Source organism: Meriones unguiculatus, chromosome 11, assembly GCF_030254825.1.
Source record: "Meriones unguiculatus strain TT.TT164.6M chromosome 11, Bangor_MerUng_6.1, whole genome shotgun sequence".
NCBI lineage: Eukaryota > Metazoa > Chordata > Mammalia > Rodentia > Muridae > Meriones > Meriones unguiculatus.
The window spans coordinates 369,035-391,617 of record NC_083359.1 but is presented as its reverse complement, the minus strand read 5'-3'; the positions used below and the strand labels follow the sequence as shown (position 1 = coordinate 391,617).

At 48.6% G+C, this 22,583-nt stretch overlaps 1 protein-coding gene and 1 non-coding gene across 2 annotated transcripts; one reads left to right on the top strand and one right to left on the bottom strand.

Annotated features, from left to right (window-relative positions):
• The first annotated feature begins 1,209 nt into the window (after positions 1–1,209).
• LOC132646627 (U6atac minor spliceosomal RNA) lies at positions 1,210–1,333 on the top strand. Its single transcript, XR_009584881.1, has one exon. It is a non-coding gene; the product is annotated as a U6atac minor spliceosomal RNA (small nuclear RNA).
• Positions 1,334–9,684: 8,351 nt separating this feature from the next.
• Aipl1 (aryl hydrocarbon receptor interacting protein like 1) lies at positions 9,685–19,401 on the bottom strand. Its single transcript, XM_021641672.1, has 6 exons — positions 19,254–19,401; positions 18,519–18,698; positions 12,416–12,604; positions 11,453–11,629; positions 11,238–11,379; positions 9,685–10,425 (listed from the first exon to the last, which is right to left on the bottom strand). Exons 1-6 carry the CDS (start codon positions 19,347–19,349, stop codon positions 10,223–10,225), a joined length of 987 nt encoding a protein of 328 aa, XP_021497347.1. The 5' UTR covers positions 19,350–19,401; the 3' UTR covers positions 9,685–10,222.
• Positions 19,402–22,583: the final 3,182 nt, after the last annotated feature.

The window sequence follows — 22,583 nt, the reverse complement described above, 5'->3', positions numbered from 1 at the left end:
AATCACCTCTCCATCCAGGTTTTCTGTGTACCCAGGCTCCACCATCTGCCCAGGAGCCTCCCAGACACTGCTACCTTTTTGGTGAGCAGAGAGGAAGGAGTTTCATAAGGGTTCTCTGAGCCAAGGCTAGAAGTGGTCTGCATGCCTCCACCCTGATCCACAAGCTAGGATAAAGGTCATGGAAGCCAGAAGCACAGGGCAGCTGCCAGGGGTCAGGGGAGCAGCTTCCAGGACATCTACCTTGCCTGCCAGGGGTTTCTCACAATTTGCTTTTAACTCCTCCAGAAATAACCAAATTCGTTTACTCATCCTTGATAATGGAGACCCTTACCAAGGGAAGCAAACGTCATTGTAACATAGACAAGAATTCCCCACCTTCCCGTTCCATCTACCCTGTAGTCAGACACTGGTTTCCATTGAGGCCTGGGTGGGATGGAAGAAACAACTGTAGGAACAGCTGCAGCTTAATGGATAGGAGGAAAACCCTCTGCTGCTGCCCCCCCCCCCCCCACCAAGCCTCCTACTCTTACAAGGCCAAAGGACATCTTTCAGGATCTTCCCAGGACAGCAGCTGGGAACTCCTGTGCAGACGGGAGGGGTCAGCCAGAGCTGTGGCTTCACAGAACAGGAAATAGCAGTATTTCTAAGACAGATGTGAAGTTACTAGCAGGATGAATACTGAGATAGGAGTCTGTGTCACTTGTCTTGCTTTGAATTCCTCAAAGGGGTCTTAAAAAGAAGCTGTGAAAGAGCTGAAGGCTGCTCACTGGCCACTTGGAATATTTATCACAGAAAAGGACAATAGTGAAAGGTTGCACACTGACAGAGCAAACAGCAGCTTCCAAGGCCAACAAGCTGGATATTCCTCATTGTGGAGCTGGCAGAGCAGGGAAGCTGCCATGTTCACTGTCACCTAAAGCTAGATCTAGTAGGGAATGCAGAGGCCATCTGAGAAGATGGAGGGCTAGGGATGCCAGGTGTAGCAAGGTGAACTCAAAAGACTCCAGGTGTTGTGCCTAACAAGCAGACACTGTGTATCACAATGGTCAGGTCAGCCTATCAAGAATTCAGACCGGTGTGCAAATGAAGCAGTAACTCAGAGATGTTGAGCAAACTGTACAAAATCACACAGCTGACGATAATGTAAACTTGTGTAACCATTATGGAAGTCAATATGGGAGTGTGTAGGAGTAGGGGAAGTAAAAATACGTGTGAAAGAAAGGACAAAATGTAGCATGCCCTTTCACAAGGATGGAATAGGCCCTTAGGCCCAATAACATGCCTATGGCTAAGGCCTTGCCAACTGCCTTGCAGTATCAAACCACTGTCTTTTGGAAGGGGAGAAGCCACCCCTTCATGTTGTCATGTGCTGTGGCAAATCCCTTCTCCCTTCCTAAATAAATACATGTTTTTTAAAGAGTTAAAAATAGAGCCATCATATGACCCGACTATGTCACCACAACACACTGGAGAGGTGCCTGCTCACTCCAGCTTGGATGAGCCTCAACAGATGACTGGAGAAAGATAATGTGGCCACATGCACGGTAGGATTTTATCCATACGTAAAGAGAAATGATGATGACATTCTCACGACAATGGGTAGAAGTAGAGATCAGTAATTGGAATAAGCAAGACTTGGAAAGACAAGCATCACATCATGTTCTTTCACCTACAGAATTTAGACCTAAAATTGTGCTCATGCATGCGTGCATTCATGCATGCCTCTGTGTGTGTGTGTGTGTGTGTGTGTGTGTAACAGTCATGCAGATAGTAAATGTTCAGAACTGGTTCGGAACCCAGTCCTGTCTGACTATCCCTTGCTCTCAGCCTCCACATTCAAGGCTCAGATGTGGAGACATAAGGACAGGTGTCTCTCAGATGGTATCTGAGGGGACCTCTGGCTGGTCATTAGCACCAGAAAATGGCATTATCGCCACAGACTGGCAACAGTGACTCCTTGTCAGAGGCAAGGGGACAGCCAAGGGATCCAAAGAGGAACAGAACAGTTACCATAGTTTTGAAGATCACTGATATGCCGCCATGCAGAGGGGAAATGTTTCAGAGGGGAAGGCTGCAGGTCAAGTTGTGAGATGCAGGGACATCAGGAATGACAGCTCAAGTCTGAAGCCAGTAAGTCCACCTACTGTAAACACTGGCCCTGGACACCCTACTTCAAATTCTCTAACCATAAAGTAGGAGGTACACTGTAAAAATTGCTGAAAAGGCTGAGTGTGGTTAGCCCATGCCTGTAAACCCAGCACTCTAGGAGGCAGCAGCAGACGAATCTCTGTGAGTTCAGGGCCACCCTGGTCTACAAAGTGAGTCCAGGCAGCCAAGGCTGTTAAACAGAGAAACCCTGTCTCAGGGAAAAAAAAAAAAAATGCTGAAAAGATTAAATCAGTTGAGCAGTGACAGTCCAGGCTTCATAGAGGTCCAAAATGCCATCCTGCAACAGTGCCCTCTGCAGGCGACTTGAGGAACGTGGCTGGGGGTGGAGGGAGGGGACGCTCAGCAGAAAGTAAAGTTCCAGAAACACAATCATCCGACGAAAAGAAATCATGTGCTGAAAAGAGCGCATCTTCTCAAAAAAGGAAACTTGAATGGCCCATAACTATTGAAAATGTGTTCGGCACCCTCAGCCACTAGGAAAATAACAATTAAAACTGCCTTGAGAATATTTTTTGCCCCACAATTGTCATCAAGGAAACAATGACAACAAATGTCAGAAAGGATGTGGAAAAGGGGAGAGCCGTTCTTCACCATTAGTGGGAGTTTAAACCTGTGCTCATTCTACAGAGATCAGTATCAAGGTTTGTAAAAAACCAAAATGCAAGTAAACTATTAAGAGGAGCAGGAAATCTTGTTCCAGCTGAAAGATGAGACTCATCTTTGCCTACCATACAGAAGCCCAGGTGACAGATTCATTTGTCTAGAACACCAAGAATAAAAATCTCCTCAAAAAAAAAAAATTAAAAAATTAATAGAGAACCTCTCCAAACCTTTGGGGTGGCCAGCCCAGAGCACAATACCCTTCCTTCTATATTAACCAACCACTTTCTTTCATAAGCTGCTTTAATAATGTTCAGTTGGAAAGAATGACAAAAGGTCCCAGCATCATCTGGCTGTCACATCCAGTTTGGACTCCCCCCACCCCGATACTGTCTAGAGTCAGAACTGGACATCTCCAAGCCCTGCCTTTCAAAACTAAAATCCATGGGTCAACTGGGCTGACTCACCGCTTCTGACGTGGTCAGTGTGAGAACTATGAAAATTAGACAGAGGTGCCTTCTTCCATCTCTTTCCTGCCATCTACTGGGAACTGGTAAGCACTGCACATATGTACTGTATTTACAGCCATATGCCAAAAGGGGGTGCTAGCAGGTTCCTTCCACCACCAAGCTTTTTTAATCTGAATTACCCAAACCTCCTTCTCAGTGGTAGTGCAGGCCGGCAGATCTCTGAGTTAACAGGCCAGCCTGGTATACAGAGCGAGACAGCCAGGGCTACACAGAGAGCTACACAGAGAAACCCTGTCTTGAAAAACAAAAATAAACCTCTGCCTTCCCTACCTAGGGACTGGCCAGAGTCTGCATGCCTCCTTAGCTACACCAGGATCTAGCAGGCCTGAGGTCAGGAACCTAGCCTGGTAGAAGCTGTCTCCCTTTCCCTTCCTAAGGGAGTCTTGGAGCTGGGGAGCTGACTAACAGCAGCCTGCTCTGGGAGGCCACAAGCCAGAGGCTCAAAAGAAATGAGAGGGAGGGGCTGAAGTTAAGATCATTGGCTGCTCTTGTAGAGAATCTGGGTCAGTGTTCAGTTCACACACGGCAGCTAACAACCATCTGTAACTCCAGTTCCAGAAGATCCAATGCCTTCTTCTGGCCTCTACAAGTACAAGGCACAAATAAGTACAGAGACATACACACAGACAAATATCTTTAAACATAAAATAAAAATAAATCTTAGAAAGAGAAAGAAAGAAATGAAGGAATGAAGAGAGAGGAGGAGGATGGGAAGAACAGGAGTGATGCTTTTAAGAGAAGAAGAAATTAAGACAAAATAAAGTTTCAAGGGGGGAGCTTGAGAGATGGCTCAGCAGTCAAGAACATATATATATATGCTAAGGAACTGAGTTTGGTTCCCAGCAGCCATGTCAAGCTGCTCACAACTGCCTGTAACTCCACCTCCAAGAGGGTCTGACACTTCTGGCCACCAAGGGTGCCTGCACGCATGTGCACATATCCCCACGCAGCCATCAAGATGAGGATCCCAGGTCCTGCGTGGTAGAAGGAGAGAGCTGATCCCTCAGGTTGTCCTCTGGCCTCCACACATGCATGCCCACACACATACAGGCACACAGAAATAACGATAATAGCCACGGGAGAAAGCTCTCTAATGCCAGCAGAGTAGAGGCTACAACAGAAAGAAAACGGCGAGGCTATGGCTACAAATGGTCAACCACTTGCCCAATATGGGCAAGGTCTGGGTTCCATCCCCAGGGCTGCAAGAACAAGGCAATAACAGCATCTAAAACCTAAATAAAACTGCTGTCATCTAAAAAAAGAAGTTTAAAAAAAACTTAAAGATCATGAATGAGTTTACAGAGATGACCAGACCAGACCAGATGCCAACAAATGGTCCAGCCCTGTCCTGCCAGACTTTCTGCTTCCCTCTTGGACTCTTGTTGCTGAGCCTCAGTTTCCCCCTCTGCAGCATGTTAGACTGGTACGTTTCTAAGGGTCTTTGCCCCAGGCAGCATGGAGATGAATTTTTCAAGGGGTTGTCCATGGTTCTCTCGGGGGAGAAGAGACATGAGTGGCTCATGCTTGCATCCCACCCCTGCCCTGCGGCACTGCTGAGGGTGGGGCCACCAGCCTTGACGATGCTGAGGAAGCACAAGCATGCAAGCTCATCTGCAGATATTTTTATTGGTGGTGAGAGAGAAGGTGAGATTCCTTGCTCATCAGAGTCTCTCACTAATGAGAATAGCAGAAAGGATAGAGTGGTCAAAATTAGGCCAGTTGCTGAGCAGACTCAGGACATGGGAAGTAAGCATGGGTGCTTCCTTCAGGGAAGAAGTGGGAGGGAAAAGGCAGAACTCCAAATGGCTTCCCCAACAAGCAGTATGATACTACCCTCACAGACCATGACGTTCAACATGGTGCCTCCAGCTACAAAACCTGGCAAGTCCAGGGAGGGAGAGCCCAGATGCCAGCTGTCAGAGAAAGTAATACTGGACACCAGCCTCCTGAAGACTGTCATGATGCCATGATGATGCCAGGATTCTCTGGCTTTGCACTAGAAGGATCAAGGGCCTCTCTTCCCTGAGGTAAAAATTTGAGTGGGGTGGGACTCTTCAGTGTATAGCTGCCCATGAGTTGCCCAGAGGACTTCCCCATAGAGTAGCTGCCCTGGAGTGCCCCATGCTCTATAAGAAACCCAAGCATGCTCATTGGTCTATCAAGCAGAACTTAAGCAGCATCTTTTCAGCCTTCTCATATTGTCTCTATTTGGGGTGAACAAACATTTCTTCTTAGCATCCCAGAAAATCATGTGACAATAGTTACTATAGGTAAGACACAGTAGCCCCTGTGTCTCAGGCTCCTCTCACCCTAAACTACTGTCAAGAACAATGGCCTACAGGAAATTAAAAGAAGTGTCAGCCAGGCATGGTGATACATGCCAGTAATTCGAACACATTTGAGGTAGAGGCAGAAGGATCCAGAGATTAAGGATAACCTTGGCCACATAACCTGTGGGGAGAGAGGGAGGGAGGGAGAGAGAGAGAGAGAGAGAGAGAGAGAGAGAGAGAGAGAGAGAGAGAGAGAGAACCAAGTTCTGTTCATCCCACACCCACCTAATGACCTTTCACACAGGCCCTAACCCTGTACATCACTTCTGGCCTCTGCCCCTTATAGCTGTGTGACCAACGTAGGTGGGCTACCTGCCTCCCAGAATGGTGGCTCCTGTGACAAGTGGAGCTATGAGGCCCATCTTGAGGTGAGGAGAAGACAGTCGGGGGTTTATGGTTATTACACTCCTCTGCTGCTAAGCAATCCCTCTGTAAAACACAGAGCTATTGAACTGTTTTGTCGATTCAACATGACCAAGGCTGCCCTGCTGTTTCTCACAGGTGCCTTGGCCTCGTGACAAGCAAACACTAGACATGAGCTTGTCACACTTGCAGAGTCCCACCTGCAATGATATGGACCCTAAGACTGTGTTCCCAGAAAACAGTCCTTCACTTGAAGCCATAAGATGATATCTACAGAGAGAAGTTCCACTAAGGGGTGAGGATGAAATAAGAAAGGAGAATGACACCTCTAGTCCCCTTTGTGAGTTCTGGATTGGCTGAAGTCCAATCCTGACTCTGCTTTGCCTGACTATGCCACCTGAACATGTTGCTGGCTCACTCTCAGCCCTGCCACTGCCCTCCAGCCTGAAGGATACCTGACAGAAGTGGAGTGGATCCATTCAAAAGATCTGTGAGTGTACAATGGAGGAGATGAAGGAAAGTGGAAGAAACATGGGATGGTAAACATCAGGAGACTAGAGAGTGGGATCCATGGCCACATGCAGGTTTGAAGGGCCCATGTACACTCTAGGGTCTTCAAAAGCTAGAGCCAGGAAGCCATTGGGACCAGGGATCAAAGATCACAGCAGCTGCCCATCTAAATCCAGGAAGGAGGAACTTGGAGAAACAAATGCCCACAAATCTCCATTCTACCTGAGGAGTTCCTGGAACCACTTGTTAGTCAATCCAAGCAGAATAGAGGTGAAGGAGCCATGGTGTGTGTATACAGGCTTCAGGGAACATAGCATGGTGGATGAGGACAGTGGAGACTAGCTGACAGTGCTGAGATGGGTGATGCCCTCCCCCAGTCATGCACATTTCCCCATTCCCAGAGCTTGCATATAGTTTACACGGTACCAGACTGAAAGTGTGGTCAATGCAAGAGTGCCAAGGTGGGGACAGTGTGCTGAGCTATCCAGGTAGGCCCAGCATCATACCAAGGGTCCCATAAGGGAAAGATGGAAAGGTCAGAGACACAGAGATGGTGACAGGCCAGGGACACAGAGAGACTGGAAGATGTTCCCAGTCTTGGTTTGGATGGGGAGGAGGGAGCCAGGAGCCAATGAGTATAGAGGTCTCTAGAAGCTGGAGAAAGCAAGGCAGATTCTCCCAGGAGAGTCTATAAAGGACTGCAGGCTGGCCCATTCCAGGACCTCTGTCCTCAGAACTAGAAGAGTTGTGTCATTTTCAGCCACTGTTTGTAGTACCTTGCTTACAGCAGCTACAGGTCCTAGCATACCGGAGAAGGATGGGAGAACCCCATATGACCAGAGAGTCACTGGGTCTTTAGGACACAGTTTAGGACACAGTTCAAACAGCGGCTCACACCTGGCTCAAATACCCTAACTAGGCTGTGTTGACTCTAAGAGGAGAGAAGATGGCTGAGGAATCTACACAGGACCCTGTCTTGGCCTTTCTAACTGTTCCCATGCAGAATGCTTCATTGTGTGAGTTTTACAGTTTTCTCCCCTTCTTTCTCCCTTTCTAATGCATCATTCCCAGCATGGACCAGCTGCCAAGCAGCCCAAAGTAGCACAAAAAGTTCTAGTCAGTAGTGCAAAACCTGAGTGCTCATCTGGGGTCTACCAGGTTTGATTCTCCAAGCCTCGGTTTCCCAATGTTTACAAAGCCAATGGGAACTAGGCTGTCCCTGGGCCCCTAGTCTTTCAGTGATCTCATTCTATGGGTCTAAGTGTCCTCTTGGCTGTGACCACTCTGCAGGTATCAGGAGTGGTCAAAGGAGATGGAGAATGTCATCAGACCCCCAGGCACCTCAAGCTGCTTGTTATCTGCTGCCCCCTGCTGGCCTCTTGAAAACGGCACCGTCTGGTTAGATTTTAAGAAAGGAACCTCCTAGGGGGCTACCTGTGAGACACACATACACACCTCAAATTCTTCCAGCCAGGTCCTCATAGGAGACTATTTTCAGAGCACATAAGGAATCCCAGGCAAGCAGCAGGGCCATGGATGGATAACTGACCTCATCTCTGCCACTTCCGAAGCACACTTTCTGTGCTAGTGAGAAAAAAGAAAAAAAAAAGGACTTTCATTGTTCCCTCATCATCTTTGGGTGCCAGTGACAAGAGGACTCTCTCCAGTGTACCCCACACTGTAGTCTACAGTTGTTCTGCGCCCCAGCCTTCTTTGTTCTTAGGCTTATAAATATCCTGGGGCATCAGAAGCAAGGATCTCCACTTAAGAGAGCCAGATAAGACCAAGCAGGGCCCTGAGATGATTTGGGGCATTGTCCATGTTGGGAAGCTTGGAAGCTATGAGCTGTATATTGACAAACAAGGTGAGATCTTCTCTGTCTGCAGAAGGAATGCAATGGAGGGGACAGCGCATGAAAAAGCATTCCAGACAATCCCACGCCTGCTGTTCCAGCACTTGGAAAGTAGACACAGGAGGACTGCAAAGCTCCGGGCCATCCTAGGCCTCATAGTGAGAAGAAAGAGGATAGTGGAAAGAGAGAGGATAGAAGAAAGGGGGAAGGAAAGAGAGGAGAGAATGGGGGTGGGTGGAGGAGAGGAGGAGGAGAGGAGAGGGGAAGTCTGGAGCCATCATTTCTGGCCCTTCAATGCTTCTTGCTCCTCAAGTACTTCAGAGATGCTTCAGTGCTGTGTACCATCCAGGCTCCTGGGGCAGCGCTGCGGGGGGTGAGGGAGGTCCTTCTGTCCTCCCTCCTGCTCACAATCCAGGGCTCTGTGGCCTCATGACACTCCTCCCTGTGCTTCTGCAGATCACGGCGTCCCTTCCTCTGTCCTCTCCCGACTCCCGCTCGCCATGGACACAGGTGGCCTAGGAGACTCAGTGAGCCACCTTACCTCCTAGGCTAGGAGCGCTAACCTCTAGTTGCCAGGAGCACCCTCATTCTGGTGGCCTGCAGATCAAAGAATTGGGAGAATTGCAATCAAAGCCCAGCAGGGAACACACTGGCACAGCCACAATCATGCAAATGTTGTTTATTGATTTGTTTTTTTCGGGTTTTTTTTTTTTTTTTTTTTCAGATTTTGGAGTGAGCCTGAGCACCAGGCAGAGACCTCATCTGTTTGCAGAGCTCAAGGTGGATGCTAACTGTAAGCATGGTGGGAAAGGAAGTATGTCCCAGACAGTGGCTTCTGGCACTGTCACCCTCTCCTGGGAGTCCCCAGAGGCACCGAGGTCAGTGACATTCTGAGAGGTTTTATGTCTCGCCACTATAAAATGACAAAAAAGAACCAAGAGAATCAGAAATCCCAAAATACAGCTACCTAAGCCCAGGAGAAAGGGTGCGGGAGCCCCAGTTGAAATCAGTACTGGAGCATGATACAGACTAAAATGGAAGCAGAGGGGCATGATGGAAAGGGTTGGGGGAGAATTTTTAAAAACTAATTTTATTTGAAAACAATACAATGAAAACTAATACTGTGAGTGCTGATTAAAAATATTTTTAATTTGTGACTGGAGAACAGTTAAGAGCACTTGCTGCTCTTCCAGAGGCCCCGAGTTTGGTTCCCAGCACCCACAGGGCAGCTCACAGACACCTGTAACTCTAGCTTTACAGGACTGCAAGCCCTCATCTGGCCTCCTTGGAAACCTGTATCCAAGCAGCATATAAACACACAAGTTAAAATAAGTTTGATTATTACACCTGAGCTGAAGAATGGTAGCTTTCCTGTGCCCTTTGTTAATTTGGGGGCCTTTGGAGGGTGCTTTTGATTTCCCATGGACAGCTATGACTTTGATCCCACAAAATGCATTTATGTATGTGTATATCTATTTATTTATGCTGGAGTTAAACGCCAGGACTCCAGGTTTGCTAAACAAGCTCTCTACCACTGAGCTATATCCCAACCCTCAGAAATTAGTCTTAATATAATTTAGCATGAATCTGTGCTAAAAAGTGACATCTAAGCCCTGATTGATTGAACCAGGAATGCCCAGACTATGCCTGCTACACTGGTGGCCTGCAAGTTGTCGGAGTGAAGAGGACTCACGGGCAGCCTCCTAGTAGCCAAGGACACTGCCCTGAAGCGCCATGCAGCAAGTAGAGTAGTGTGGGCATGGTGCCCCAGTCCATAGCCCCAGCCCTCAGCCCAGTGCTTCATCCTGCAGCTCCTACCCAACCTAAGGCAGTCTAGCCTAGCCTAACCTAGCCCGGCCCAGCCCAGCCTATCCCAGCATGTTCCGGCAGCGCTGCCGTTCCTCCTCCTGCTTGTCCGCCAGGCGGCTCTCCAACAGCCGCAGTTCCCTGAGAACAGCCTTGCGCATGGATGGCTCCAACTCCAGCACTTTCTCCAGGTCCGCCTTGGCCTCCTCAGCATTCCACACCTCCGCGTGGGCGCGTGCGCGCACATAGTAGGCCTTCACAATCCCTGCAGGGAGGAGCAAGCTGCACCCAGCCAGCCCTCCCCAGAGAGCCCTGGCATCAGACCTCCCAGCCTCCGCTCCTCCCCAAGTCTTTTGACCAATTTCATTTTCAGAACTCCTTATTGTTCCCACTGAGGACCCAACCTTTGTGACTATCAGACCCTGTCCTTGGACCTGACCTATCTGAGCCCCTGTGAGGCTCAGTGCGATACTAATGGTGGAGGACTTCGTATGTGGAGCAAGCGTGTGCTGTTACTCTTAGCATTAGTCAAAAACCTTCTCAGACACTGCCACAGGCTGGCTTTCAGCGTCGACTTCACATTTGTCTCTAGATTGCTGGCCTCCTTTCAAAGCCTGGCTGCTACTCCAGATTCATACACAGCCATATGCACATTTGAAAACATAAAAATAAATAAGATCTTAAAACCACCTCCCTACAGCCTGGTTTAATGGGTCACACCTAAAAGCCCAGAGCTCTGGAGGCCACGGCAGGAGAATCACAAGTGCCAAGTGAGCATGGACTAGACAGTCAGCCGAAGTCTGAAACAAGCGCCTCCCCCAGTAAATATCACCCACCCAGAAGCACATACAGTGCAGTTGCAGGCTCAGGGAAATCCACTGGGGGAAGACAAGTTTCTGTGCCTTACAGGGCGGGAAAGGTCTCCACTAAGGCCTTGGAAGGTGTCTGGGGCCTGGCTTGCCCTACCCCCTCCCACTCCCTCACTCTCACTCCCCTACTCCCAGTCCCCCACCCCCACTCCCTCAGCCTCACTCCTACTCCTTCAACCCCATCTCCCCACCCCTGCCAGGGCTGCACCTGGGTGGTGTCGTAGAATGTCACTAGTGTGCTCCAGGACCTCGTAGTACTCCTCCTTCTTCAGCAGACATTGGCAGTAGTTGAGGATCAGCGTGTTGATCATCTTCTCCAGCTTCAGCCACTCAACCTCCCAGGGCTTCTCCTGTGGAACAGAAGCTCAGCCACCAGCTCCATAAAGCTCATCTCAGCCCTCCCAGCCGGAGGTAAACCCACACCTTAGTCTGAAGGTTCCTCAGGCACACGATGGCCTCCTGGTACTTGGTGGCAGCCTGATCATAGCGGCCCAGCTTGTAGAGCCTGTTGCCTTCCCCATGAAGGAGAGGCACAGCCTGCATCTTCTCTTCATTATTCAGGTTCCACGTCTCCCGCTGGTACTCATTCGGGGCCTCCACCTAGCCCAGAAGCTGCGTGTTAGCCAGTCAAGGACCAGTCAAGACCGCCCCAAGGTTTGCCATGTCCCACAGTGGCGCTCCACACCAGTGTCAGGCTGGTTAAGACCTTGAGAACAGAGGAAGGAAACAACAAGGCCCAGCCCTGCCCTAAGCAAGTCAGTACCTTTGGGTAAATTGTGAAAAGGCTGCTTTCTTTAGGAGAGTTACTTTCAATAGTTGGAAAATTGTCATGAGCACTCACTGTGTTAGCACAAGACGCTTTTATTGCCATCTGGTGGGAATTTGTCATCATAATAACACAAACATGTAGTTCTACAAAGAGCATCTTGGAAGGGATGTTCTTGCTCAGCGCACAGACACGGCTGTTCTTTTTTAGCTTACTCTCCCATACAACCCTCAGGTTACCCCTCAACGTTGGTCATAAGTTCTGACCTGATCTTAAGCCTAGTTCTTCCAGCTCCATGCAGGGTCTTTCACTGTGCCAGACTCAAGCCCAAACCCACAAATCACAGGAACCATGGAAGAAGATGCAGCTTTAAATCTTGCAGAAATGGAAGCAGATGACCAATTCAATAAAAAATGCTTCAAAAATAAGATTAAATCTCGGTTTTCAAACATTGATTCTAAATGAGCTTTTCTTTTGGTGGGAGAGGGTGTTTGCAGCTTTGAGTTCTGCTGGGGTCCCTGACCAACCTCTTGTTTTATACAGAGTCATGTGAAATGGCCATGGATGGGAGGGCTGCATCCTGTCCTGACCTGGGCCAGCTTCCCACACCTGGCTCCCACCTGCAGCAGCTCGATCAGGAAGATGAGAGGCTGTGGCTCCTTCTGCAGCTCATCCAGGTCCTCATAGCCCAGAGTATGGTATGCAAACATGTTGGCCAGCCCACACGTGTGCACATGCCAGTTTGTGGGATCCTTGCCCTCAGCCAACTGCCGCAGGCTTCGGGACAACATAGGGTAGACACCTGTGTGCTGCAGGAGAAATGGAGGGGCAGTCTCAGCTGTCTGTTCAGATCTAGCCAGGTCAGGTCACACCCGGCCCATGCTGCACCCCTCAAAACAGAGTCCAGCTCTCCCAGGACACCCCCAGAATAACTCCGTTTCTTGGTGTACCAACAACTGCTTTATACTGGTCAGCAGCTCTAGTCCTTATGACCACCCATCAAAAGAGCCACTGTGACTATCCCTGTGCTACAGATGATAAATAACGCAGAAGCCCAGAGAGGTTAAGCAACTTGCTCAAGACTACACAGCTAGGCGTGGATCAGCACGGCGGCATCCAAACCTGCCTCAAGCTGTGACTTCAGCCACAGATTGCCTCTATAGCCAGTACAGGTCAGTACAGCACATTTCTTCCTGCAGGGAACCCTTGAGCCCCACCAGCCCAAGGCTCCCAGCATGCAGCAGTGGAGGGAGCAGGGTCCCAGATCTGAGTGAGCCATCAAATGTGACAATGCAAAGGCATAGCTGGTCTGATTCAACTCCATCCAGTTGGAGTTGGACCTTGGGGTTCAGCAAGGCCTGCTCCATGCTGGGCCTCAGCTTTCCAGTTGAGCCTCAGAGCAAATCTCCACAGAGGTGAAGTTGCCCAGCACAGACCCCTTCAAAGCAATTTCAGTCCCTCTGGTACTGGTGGAGAGGACAGAAGCTGAAGGTTGAAGGTCACCTTCCCCACCCCCACTGGCCTGGATTAGCCCAGATGCCCTGGGCTGACTTCTGAGAGGCAAGGCCAGATGGCAGGTGCCTGAAGGATTAGGGCAAGGCTAAGGGAGGGAGCACCCACCTCCTACCAACTTGCTTCTAGGAGGAACCCACTGAAGCCATTAGAGCAGGACCTCCAACCAAGGCTGTACCCTGCTAGACACCTGTCAACCTGGCAGGCCCCATCTCATGCCCAGGCTTGTAGAATGACATCAGGAGCAGGAGAGAATCCAGAGAAAGGAGCCAATGTTGGGGACAAGGCAGGCCTTCAGTTTCCTAGAAGCAACTTTGAGAAAGAGAGGGATCCAGGCTATAGGGACTGGCATTGTCACCTTGGGCTCTAGGCTTCTGAGGACTCAGCCAATCAGGGAGTCCAGCACCATGGTTTCCTCTTTGCTCTGAGGCCAAGGCCCTGTCTGCACTGGAAGATGCCACCTGCAGTATCACAGAGCACATTCACTGACTCCCAGCTTGATCCTCCCTTCATCCTTCACTGTGTTTTGAGTTTGAGGGTCTGGTTTTTCAAGTTTGTTGCCACTGTCTAAACACAGTGTTAACAGGTGAGTGCAGAGCTGTACTAGAGTCCAGAATCCAATCACCCAACATCCTGCTACTGCCAGCCTAGGGGCAGGACCATCCACAAGGCCTAGGTCCTCCCAAGACAATCATCAATCATGAAAACGCCCCTACAAGCCAATCTAGTGGGAGCATTTTCTTAGTTGAGATTCCCTCTTCTAAAATAACTCTCGCTTGTGTCAAGTTGACATAAAACTAGTCAGCACAGCGTGTGATCTCCTACTTATTTTTCAAAACCAAAGCCAGTGTCACCCTCCTGGAGAAGTTCTCCAAAGACTCTAAAGCAGTTAGCTTTCCCCCTTTTGTGACCCCATAGCACTCTGACCTTGTTCTCTATGCCATGTCCTGGTTGCCTTGCACTCTAAAGGGATAAGGGTCTACTCCTACAGAATTCAGTTCCTCCAGGGTTGGAGACCACCTGTACCATTCCTAACACAGAAAACAGGCCAAATCAGGTGCCTAGTAAAGGCTTGAGAATGTAAGAAAGAAAGGGGGAGGAGGAGGAAGAAATCAGAGAAAATAATATACAGTATAAAGACAGTGGTTTAAAAAAAACTGGATTGTTGGTGCTAAAGAAATTGTGGAAGGTGGGGAAAGTGCTTGCTGCACAGGTGTGAGGACCCAAGTTCAGATCCCTGGTGGCAGATGGAAAGCAGAAGCAGAAGAATCCCTGGAAACTCGAAAGCCTGTTAGCCTGGTGTACTCAGCAGTGAGCAACAAGAGATCATCTCAAAAAAAGTGGATGGTGAGGATGGCCATCCAAGTTTGGTCATGACCTCTGACCCCTACAAATGCACAGACACACAGACAAGAACAAAAACAAAGAATCTTAATTGTAAATGAACATTGATTGAATTGAGACGTGGGAAGGAAAACTTGATGAGTGAATGGATGGATGGATGGATGGATGGATGGATGGATGCATTGTTGGGGTTCACTGTGTGCTCACATGCTGATTTCTGTGCCCCAAGATCAGGTTGCAGTGCAGACATGGGCATTGTCATGATTGTCAAAGAATTTCCTATTTCAATATTGTGGAAAGAATGTTCTCCAATTATCTCTGATTGGTTAATAAAGAAGCTTAAGAGCCAATGACTGGGCAGAGGAGACAGTAAGCAAGACTTTCTAGTCTTGGGGTCTCAGGTTGGTGGGGAGACAGGAGAGAAGGTCATCAGGCCATGTGGAGTTACCGTAAAGACAAATATGGAGCAGGAGTGGTCAGAGTGACTAAAGGACAGGTAACAGGGCACATGGCTGGGAAGTAGCCAGGCTAGCATAGTTGAGTTAGACTAGATGAGAATCTGCCCAGCTATAATGCTTTGAAGCTTGTTAATAAATGTAACAGTTATCCATCTTATTATTTGAGAGTTAGAGGGGGCATAGAAAAAACCCTTAATTCAACAATGGATGGATGAGTGAGTGAGTAGATGGATAAATATATGGGAGTGTGGGAGGTTTAGTGATGAAAGACTGGATTTTGACTGAACATTGGTTGACGAGAAGGATAAATAAACTGATGCCTGGATAGATAAGTAGACAGATGGAGATATTGCTGGATAAAGTATGGCTGTATAGGTAGACAAGTGATCCACATGCACATTCATAAAAGCCATGAGCACTGGGAAAACCAACAGTCATTATGTTCTAAAAATTACCAACTATGAGATGCACATCTTTGACTGCTGAAGTGGCCAAAAGACAACAGAGTCACAAGACAGCTCCTGGAGGAAGCAGCAGCTTGAGGCTTTGCAAACAACAGATCAATCAACTAATCAAGATCGTATTGACTGACTTCTGTTCATGCAGCCTACCACATTAGCAAATATGCACTCCAAGGAGGTAGGAAGCTTTTGCTGGTGACAAATCCTTGTAGAACAAAAAGCCTGAAGTAGGTATACAGAGGTATCACAAGGTCAGGAGTGCCTTACTGAGAGCAAAGGCAAGAGGGATGGTTCTAGTTAACATATCACAGAATAAACCAACTGGATGAAGTCCTGAACTGGCAGGGATACATTGTTAAGTTAAAGGACATTAAGATAAAAAAAGGTAACACTGGGCCTGTTGCAAAGAAAAGATACTGAGCTCCTGTGTACTGGAGAACACACAGGAGTACTGTGAGGCATGGCATCCCCTGCTGGTAGAGGGCGGCTCTGTAGTCTGGTTCTATTAGAAATGCAGGCACCAACAAGAAGGCTAAGGATCCCACTTGATCCTGCCCCTCAACTTGTTCAAACTGAAGCAGGTTGAAGGAATCTCCAATATTCTTCTAGCTCAAAATAACAGCTTCTCCCTTTTAATCACCTTATACATACTATGACTTCTGCTCATTTATACCATATCCTGAGACTCTCAAAATAGGCCTCAACATGCCATTTGTTCATTTACAGATGAGAAGACATGGTGGCAAGAGGAGAGAGAATCTCTCCAGGTCACTCCACACTTATAGAATACATCTCAAATGCAATCTATCTCTCCTCCAAACTGCTCTTTCAAAAAGGTCATTAGCTCCCCATGAAGTAAAGAGTATCTATCCACCATCCACTGTGAAAATCCAGGGGGAGCTTTGTGATGGACTGCTCAGCTTGTCAACACCTAAACTCACCCATCAATCTTAATCATGCATGAGATAGGCAGGCACAGTGGGGCCCTGGGTGAGAAGTTCACAGAGATATCTGTGACTTTAAACAAAGGCTGGGGTGGAACTCGGTTAGTAGAGTGCTTGCCTGGCGAGCACACATCCCTGGGTTTGATCCTTAGTACTACATAGAGCAGAATCTGGGTGGTAGAGACAGGAGGATCAGAACTTCAAGGCCATCCTCATCTACACATCTACACAGCCTGGACAAAAGAGACTCTGCACAAAAATAAAGGGGTGAGAAGGAGAGGAGGAAGAAACAATTAGAATCTTTTCAAGCCCTTTAGGCTAAAACTCATTTTTTTTTTCAAAACTACAAGAAATAAAGGAAGATGTCAGACAATTACCTTTGGAAGCAACCAGCAGAATCCAAATATGCATCTCTACCAGACCACAACCCTCCACAACCCAGTTCCCTCCACAGCCCAGAAGAGGCCGGAGAGCCCAGGGAGAGAGGAGACACAGCGCCACACTGCCAAAGCCTAACACATTGACATTGTTTGGATCCTAACTGAACACGGAAATGCTACTCATTTATAAAAAAAAAAAAAAAAAAACAAAACCGAGAGAGCGACCACAGGCAGAGGGACAGGTACACAATGACCATGGTGGCTTGGCACACTGCGGCAGGAACCGGCGGTCCAAGGGTAGCAGCAGTGATGGGCTATGTACTCGGCCAGGTGCCAGAGGGGTTGAGACCAAATCTGTCATAGCAGGAAAATCCAAATAAAATAGGATTCTAGCACCCCAGGCAGTATGACCTCGTAGCTGGCCAGTCCCGCATGGCAGCTAGAAGGACCTATATCTGAGTCGCAACACCAAATGTTGGGACATATTTAAAAATATACCATGCATAGGAGAGAGCTGGTATGAAAGATATTTATTGGGTGGAGAGGGAGAGAGAGAGAGGAAAGAGGGGATGGGGAAGGGGAAGCCCAGACAGAAAAGGAGGAGAGAGCAAAAGAGGAGCAAGAGAGAGAGGGAGAGAGATAGGGAGAGACAGACTGGCCATAAGCACCTGACCCAGATGATGTCATAGGATGCAAGTACTGACACAGGACTTTTTCAGGACCCTAGTGGCAGGCCAGCTGAATTGCCTGTACAACACACCAAAACCATCTGCAACCCCAGCTCCTGGGGCCCCAACACCCTCTTCTGTTCTCTTTGAGCACATGCACTTGCGTGAATGATGCACATAGATACACATGTGTACACATACTTGGGAGATAAAAATCTTTTAAAAGGCAGTAAATGAGATGGTCAGAAAATTCTAACCGTGCCAGGCAATTAGAAAGCATGAAGAGACTGTTTGGGTTTTCTGAAGATTTAATTATGATACTGTGAGTTTTTTAAATGTCCTATAATTTCAAAGTCACAAATTCTAGCATTCCCATAGGAGTTGGCATGATGTCTGGAATTTGCCCACATCATGCGGGATAAGGAAGGGGAGTACCCTGGAAGGAAGAGGATACAAGATAGGGTCATGGATTTGATAGTGGCAGGCCTAGGCAGCAGGAACAACTTTTTTTTTTTTCTTGAATTTTGCGTGTTTGAAAGTTTCTCTAAGAAACACTTGTCTCTCCAAATCACAAAACAAGAAGTTGTAAAGACGGTTTATGATTGCTGTAAATACGAACTGTGTCAACGAGTTGTTAGTATAGGGAGTATGGGGAGGGCAAAAAGTGCCCATGGCACAAGTCTCCAGGATCTACAATGTTGAGCAAAAAAGGAAGAGGGGCCCTCTCCCACCATACAAGGCCTCATGCTCCCAGAACTCCCAAGCCAACCATACTCTCCCCCTCCACATCACTTTGAGGCCACTTTGAGGGCTGGGTGCCATGTTTGTAATGGCAGAGAATGCGGACTGAGGCTTCACCTGCAGAGACTTGTTTTACCCTAACTTTCCTGAGCCTTGAGAGCTCTAGGAAGACTGTGAGGGAGCCCAATGGAGAAAGAGCCACGCAGCCTACTTACGATGGTGTCACACCAGAACTCGGCCACCTCTCCGAGCCGCATGGACGTCAGCAGGGTCTCCCACACCTCCAGCTTGAACATGTTGCCGATGATGATGCTCATGGGCTGGCCCACCTGCCTGCTGTCGTCAATCACTGTGCGCTCCTCATCGCACTTCATTGTTCGGAAATGAAAGGTCACCTGACAGAGCAGAAGGCCCATAAGCAGACACACCTCCCAAATTCCAGCAGCGCCCCCCCCACCGCCACAGGCTCCAGAGCTGTCCTTGTTGTTAGCTCGCCCACACCTGTTAAGATAAGGTGCCTCAGACTATCCCCATGCAATCCTTTCCATCGAATCCCATGCTCATTTCTCACAGCCAAGGGTCAGAAGTTCCTTCCCCAATAAACTCAAATGTCCAGGGATGTGTTCATCCACCTGGGAAACCCATCAAAAGCAAGGGGGACAAACACCACAACTCCTGAGGTTCCTTCCTACTCACTTGACATTTGTATCTCTGGAACATTCCCACAAACCCATCCTCTTTAGCCCACACTAAAGTTACCCTGAAAATGACCAAAAAATTCTGTTTATAAACGGCAAAGCAGAGCAGCCTGGGGGGCTAGGACAGGCAATTCCAGCAAAGGTCTGCCTGGTTGCATTAGGGCAGAGCCAAAAGCTATTTGCAATGCCCTGGGAACAGCTGAAACACAGAAAGGGATGGTGGGGGCCCTGTGGGGGGGGGTAGATACTCACTCGGGAGCCAGTGATGAAGTTGGGGAGCTCCCCAACTCCTCCATGCAGTATGGTCTTCTTGACTCCCTCCACGTTGAGGAGCAGAGAGACATCCATGCTGCAGGTAGGGGAGAGGCTTGTGAGGGCCTAGATAATCCCTCGCAAAGCAGGTGCAGCTGACACCCAGGAAGAGGCCTGTGTGAGCCTAGATAATCCCACCTCAGCGGAGGACACCTAGAGGATTTCCGAGCAGGGAGGGAAGATGGGAGAAAGGTATGGAGTCTAGTCGCTACAGACTTCAACTTCCACCGTACTCAGGATTCCTCAGTTGACGAAAATCCCTTGTCTGGCACCCACAGTGACGACACCAGGCTTTGCTTTTGTGCCACTTCAACAAAAAGAGGTCCACGGATGTTTCTGTGAGGAGAGAAGGGAAAAAGCAGGCAGCAGGAGAGGCCTGAGGAAAGAAAGGACGCCCAAAGCCACCTTTGCCCTTCTTGTGCCCGCGGTGATGACCTTGTCCGTTTTTCTCTGCTCCTCTCTTCCTGGGGTCTAGGAGGAGTGGACAGAGGACAGACAGCAGCGTTGTTTCTGGTTTCGGGGTAACTAAAAGAGGTTGGGACATTCCGGGGCAAACTGAGGAGCTCCTAGCGTTGAGCTTCTACCTCCTCTCTAAGGTCTGGCTAGGGGACAGGGCTTTCCCCAGCCCTATGGAGAGTCTCAGCCCTTGGGTTCTGAGAGGTGCCCCTCAGCCCTTGGGGACTAAAAGAGAAAATGAAATGTGTCGACTTGGCGTTTTGCGCCACCTTGTGGCCAGCTCAAATTCTCGTGCTTCTCTCCCAAAGCTTAAGGCCGATGAAGGATTCTAAGCACAAGAAAAGCAGTCCTACACTGATTTGTAGACCCCGAGAGAAAACACTTACCTTGCCACAGGGAGACAGTGTAGCTGGCTAAAAGCCAATCAGAGCTTCCTACATCAACGTTAATGGCCTCATGGCCTTGAGTGCCTCCAATCCACCCTTCCTCAACTCCCTTTTCCAGGAAGGCCAGGGTTCTGGGGAAATCCAGCACCCTCAAAAGTCTAGATTTCCATTAGAAGTCCTTGCCTTAAAGAACCACAAACCTAGGCCAACTGGTCAGAAGAAGAGGCTGCAACCTGGGATTCTAGACCGTCCTCCCTGAGTGCCAGCTCCCCTGTTTGGGGCCAGTCTCAGAGAGGCGTACAGACCTTTTCCTCTTGCATCTTTCTCCAGCCACACGGCAGCTAACAGGGCATGTTGCTGAGGAAGTAGAATGGGCAGGCAGGGAAATCAAAGTGTCTGCCATGACCACAGTAAGAGAGAAAGAACACACTCCAGAGCCCACCACTGACTCTGAGCTGCCTGCAGTACCCTCCCCTGACCTGGAGGGTAGTCTTGTCCAAGGCTTTATAATGGCTTGTTCTAACACAATTTCTCTTTCCTGTTTGGATGAGCAATGGGAGAAAAGGACCCTCATGCTCCATCTCACAATGCTTCACTCTTTGCTACTGTTTCCGAATCTTATTTTGTAGAAAGTCAAAAAATAAAAATAAAAAAACACACACACACAGCAAAGGAAGGGGGCAACGAGATTGCAGAGGCCAGGCTTCCCTGCAGCGGGTGGGGGTAGTACATTACCTATTTAGACCACTGCCTCCCATCTTTCCAAAATCTCTTTGGAATATGATTCCAGTCATCTGCTCCTCTCCCCAAATCCAGCTGACTTCCCACTCTCGTTCAGATTCAGTCTAAGCTCCTGCCCTAAACTCTGAGTCTCTGCTCCTGGCTCCCACCCTAGGCCTGCTCTCTGCTCTCAGCCTTACTCCAGTGAGTCCTGGAATGGACAATGTTCCTGACATCACCCCACACCCAGTGCCTCAGCTAGAATGCCACATATGTGAGGAACCCAACCTTCAACCCAGGTAAGAATCTGGTGCCCCTTCCACTTCCCATGGTCCCTGGCTCTTCGTGACCATGGCATTCTGTACATAGTAACTGTTGGAAGTCAGTTTTCCTGTGAGGTGTGATAATTCTGGGTGTGGAGAGAACTGGTGAAAGCTTTGTGACTGAAGAGGAAGCTTGGGGGGAGAGGGGCTGCTGGAGGACCCCTCCTCTCCCTCCCTTCCCCCTCTGAAGAGGAAAATGGAGAGCTGAATCTCACTGTACTTCTCGATTTATTGTCTTCCTCCAGTGGAGCAAGAGACCCTGGACCTGCCCCTCATCAAAGCACCGCGCCTGTGTGGAGCCCTGCCCCAGCCACTCTCTACGTCAGGCTGAAGGGGCAGCTTCCCATTCAGAAGATACTTCTTCTGCCTTCTTTCGTTGCCATGGAGACCTCCCTTCATTAACCTGGTTGGCTAGTTCCGTCTCCAAGTGGCAAAAGGGTAGAGAGCTGTGCGCATTGAGAATGCTTTCCACGCATGCATGCACGCACACACTCCAACTGCTTAACAAGGATGTGTGACCCAAAGAGAGGAACACGGGGCTCAGAGTCAGAGACCCAGGATCTCGCCTGTCTGAATCTCCAGTTTCGTCATCAGAAATGAGAATAAAAATAGATCTGAGTTTCTAGAGCTGCCATGAAAACTGATGAGGAAGAATGCCGGTGCACCTAGCTGAACGTCTGACGCATGGGAGGGCTCAGAAAATATAAGCTATTATTATGGGTACCTTGACATGCCAGCACTGCAGCAAGAGCTGAGGAGACGACATCTGGGAAATTCATTTCCCAGGGTTTCGTCTTCATTGAGTCATACCCTCACTTTGAATTCTGTCTTCATAGAAACCACTCTCTTCCTCTGTCTGATTCATTGCATGTATTTCCTGATTATGATCACAAACACAAGTGGCCTAATGCAAGCAGGTTGAGAAACAAGCATTTGTGATTCCTGGTAAACATTGCCACGAAGGAGAGGCTAGGGGCAAAGTTAACAAGCAAATGAGAGCAGCAGTTTGTAAACCCCAGCCTATACCCACTGTCACTGGGCACGATAAAGCCTCTCGGAGCAAATCACTCAGTCACAAGGCATTCTATGAAGATTTGTTTAGGGTTGCACATGTGTCTGTGTCAGGTTTCTTTCAACGAGTGGCCTTGAACATGATATGCCTTGTGCAAAAAAACAAAAATCACGAACACACAGTCAAAGACAAGTGCCTACAAACACATAAATACAAACATGTTCTGCCTGGCCAGCTCATTCCCTGGGTCTCAGGTTTAGATAACATGTAGTTCTCTGACTGATTATTGGAGATTTGATCTGGAAATACTCATCTTCACACACACTAAACTTGAGACCCATGGAAATGAGACATGGACCTTTGCAGCTTATTT